General features: G+C 45.3%; 1 protein-coding gene across 3 annotated transcripts in view; it reads right to left on the bottom strand.

Moving 5' to 3' along the window:
- The window catches only part of PCGF2 (polycomb group ring finger 2), a 61367-nt gene that overhangs the window by 15181 nt on the left and 42258 nt on the right, over positions 1-3928 (bottom strand). For all 3 annotated transcript variants that reach the window (XM_019507614.1, XM_019507623.1, XM_019507632.1), the window contains exon 7: positions 3494-3542. In XM_019507614.1, coding sequence (XP_019363159.1) covers positions 3494-3542 — 49 coding nt within the window. The remainder of the gene's footprint in view (positions 1-3493; positions 3543-3928) is intronic.

Here is a 3928-nt window from a genome sequence, read left to right as displayed (position 1 = left end):
AAACTCAAATAACGCCAGAGAGTTCTTCATTTATTTAGGGGGAGGAAGAGGAAAGAGAAGGCATTACTAAGAGCTGAGCAGCTGGAGGAGGAGAGGGGATGAAATATGTAAAGAAGCGGCTGTAAATCTAATCGTACACAAAACAGAGGAGGGGAGGCATGAAAGGCTTGCAGGTCACACGCAAAGGGCTCTGCTGCAATCCATACTGCTCTGGTTTTGCAATGAGAGGTGGTGTTGCAGGGGGAAGATCACCTCATGCTTAAGGGAAAAGCAGAAGAAGAAAGATATCCCTTAAATGGCTTTAGAGCAAGAGGCCTTTATGCCACGAACAGCCTGTCCCACTGGTTGATGCTAACAAACCCTCGCAAACATCAGATCCACTGATGTCTCAGGGAGTGCACAGTACAATCATTAACACCCTTATATAGCAAGCAGAAAACTAAAGTTATCCTTTGCATAATTAACTGCGGAGTCCCACTATGTAATTCTTAGACACACGCTGGTCAGCATTCATTTCCTCCTTTGTAGCACTTCAGAGGAAAGAGGAGTTGGAGCTGAAACTATGAGGATTACAATGCCAAACCTTGAAAGAATTATTTCTAATCATGTGGTCTAAGCACAGGGCTGGGATGTCCAGAGATCCAACCTCATCTGGAACACTGATTACAACCCCTGGGCAAGTCACTTAGGCCCTGAGCCAGCAAGCAATTACAATTGATTGTCTTTAAAGTCACAGATGTGCTTTGTGTCAGCCAAGTTAGAAAGCCAGGAGCACTTGAAAGTTCCTAAAACTTAAAGAGCTGAACCAAGCAGCAGAACCAAGGTCTTAGTGCAACAAAATGTAACATGTCCCACGTCTGACACAGGACTTACCTCAAAATATTAAGGAGTGAAAAAGAAAACAAACCCAAGCTCTGTGTCTGGTTGGGTGGGTGTCCAACAAGGCAAGTCAGAAATGGAATGAACAAGTTTTAAAAATTCATAAGAAGTAGAACGTAAAACAGTTCAGGTATCAGAAGATGCATGCCTGGTATGTAATCATTGTTATGACTGACCAGCAAACACGTTATCAGAAAAAATATCTGTGCAGCTAAATGCAGATTGGCTTGTAATTAAATTATGCAAGGACTAAATAATATATACAAGTGTATAATTAAAAAAAAAAAAAAAAAAGACTTGGGAGCTGCATGTCCTTCCCCTATACTGTCAGTCAGCTCACTTACCTGACTAAGCAAACAAAGGCTACTCCGGTTTATACTTAGTGGGCATGCCTACACATTAATTAATGCACCATAGTTACTGCACATTAAGTTTAGTACTTGGATAACCAAGTACTAAAATCAATGCACAGTAACTTACGCTACTGCAGAGTAGTGCTGGTGCATGGGTTTTTTCAGATGTAACTGCACAGTAGGCTAATACTACTGTGCAGTAGTGTATTAACAAGAGTACTGCACATTGTTTTTAGGCTACTGCGCAGTTAGGGTCTCATGTAGACATGCCCTGTATGTTCATTCAGGCTTGCAGCAGTGAGACTAAAAGCATCCCTGAAAGTTGAGGATGGGAGGTCCAGTTTGAGACTCCCTGAGCCTGCTTTTCAAATGATGCTTGTAGCATGCCAGAATTGGTTAGCATCCCTTTAAATAGCACACGAGCCCTCTAGCAGCATTCACTGGGTTCTGTATTTTTGGGCATGTCTGCCCCACAATATAGCCATTTTGGAAGCAGATAACAGCGTTGTTGCAGTAGTATGTGGTGCACAAAGGGAAAACCTATGGTACCCCACTGACATCAAAGTCAATGCCCAAGCTAGCTAGAAAAAAGCTGGTTCAAAGGAACTGCAGCCACACCTCCAACTGCTGTAGAGACACATGCTTGGAAGCCACCAGAATCCAAGCAGAACAGCACCGTTCTTCTACAGCTGTTCACTGTATGAAGTGAATGTTTCTGAAGTACTATTACTGAACTTCATAGATTAAGGTATTTCGATTTAACCCCAAAATGGGCACTATGGCCACATCCAGATGACACGCCCATGCGGTATGTGGTGCCACAAATGTCTACAGCACCACATACCACAATCAGCTGTTCTCCGTGCTGCAAGTGCACTGCCTATGTATGTGCTGCACTGGGTTTTTTTCCTGCCTCTTTTTGTTTTTACCTCTGGATGCTCCATTCCCCCCCACCGCAGGTTTTTTTTACCCCTGGATATTATGGGGTAAAAAAAAAAAAAAAAATGCAGGGAAAAAAACAGAGAAGCATGCACGTGGCTGAAAAGCAGAGCCAAGCTGCCTGGAGCCGTGCTGTGGCTGCTGGCCAGGCTCCACGTGGCAGGATCACTGCAGCTGCAGCCCCAGGAGGCCCCCAGGACCCCATGTCAGGCTGCTAGGGCCAGCCCAGTGCTGGCCCCAGCCTCCTCTACTGCCCCTGGGGTAATCTGCCATACACCAAAGTGGGCATGCAAGAACATTCCCCCAGGACAACTAGCTGCAGTGGAAGGTGAGCTACTGCTACTTGTCCCTGGGGAACCAAACATCCAAGCTCTTCTGGACATGGCCCATAAGTCCAGCAGATTCCCAAGCTTTTTGGACCAATAGACCCCTCAAAACTTCTCATGGACTATCAAGCACACTTGCTGTCAAGCTTCTGTTAAAAAAGGGCAGAGGCTTGGTGTGATCTGCAAACCAGTCACAGCTCACAGTTTGAGAAGTGCTGATCTAGTTTGATTATGTGCCTGGGTGATTCTTTGATGAGGTCCACATCTTTGTGAAAAAGATACAATAGTACTGAGCACCCCAAATTGTAGCTGGGGCCAGGAGAAACTGCAGTGGCTCAGGCCTCTGAATCAGGCATCCAGAAATCTGAGCAGCTCGAGTCACCTGTTGGTTTTGGGAAAACTCATTTTGATTTCTCCTCTCCATGCAACAGGACAACATATATGCACCACTAAGGGACTCATTACTTCCACGTTTAAAGCACCTTGCAGTTAAGAGTGATTATTCACTGCCTGGAAAGAATGCATGGTTTTCTTGCAAGCATGAGAGATTTTTAAGCCTTTGAACCAGACTTGACATGTTTAACACTCTGCTGGACCATGTTTGGGGGTTTCTAGTTGGATCCAGGTTGGGGGGAAAAAAAGGAAAAATTGCAGGAGGGATGGAGATAGGATTAGTGGAAGGGAACAGTGCCAGAGACTCAAGGGCAAACTGATACTCTGTGGTTAGCCACGTCCTAACCCCAGACAGAACTTCGGCCAAAGGAAGCATTTCTTTGCTAAACAGAGCTTTAGGCCTGAACTGTGAGATCCCTGGACTTACATGAACCCCCATATCTCCCACACCCTAATGTCCCCAACCTTGGGCTGGCCCCTGTGTTGTCAGCTCGGCCAAACTGCACAGCATAAGACCATGACCCCCTTCCCCGCACAACACTGAGTCGCCAACTGGGACCTCTCTCATTTACCTGTAGGTTCCCTCAGCATCACAACACTTACTTTTTCCTTCTCCACATCCCCATTTTCAACCGTTCCTTTCTTTTCATCTCTGGGGGGGTAGGAGGGGAGGAAGGGGGGAAGAAAAGAGGAGGAGAATGAAAAAACAGAAAGAGAAAATTAATAACAAATATTACAGTAAACAGTAACTTAATTATACCATGGAAAGAGCATAGCAAACTTGACCCTGCACCAGTGACACAAGCGTTAATCTCTCTGTGGTCTGTGATGAGGGAGTGGATTAGGTACAGGCTAACAGCCTTCACCAAACCTATACAACTTAAATATTTAGAACATTTTGGCTGCAGTATGCTCTCTCATTGTAGATGTACAAGCTGTACAGGCTTTGCTTGAGCTTTTGTATTGCATTTACAATGTTCCCCATAGAGCAAATCTCTGGCAATGTGACCCTTTCACTCACTGGGTGGGAGGGGGTGG

Source organism: Gavialis gangeticus, unplaced genomic scaffold, assembly GCF_001723915.1.
Source record: "Gavialis gangeticus isolate Ggan-Ray unplaced genomic scaffold, GavGan_comp1, whole genome shotgun sequence".
Classification (NCBI taxonomy): Eukaryota; Metazoa; Chordata; order Crocodylia; family Gavialidae; genus Gavialis; species Gavialis gangeticus.
Note: the sequence above shows the minus strand (reverse complement) of the source record. Positions and strands in the feature narration are given on the sequence as shown.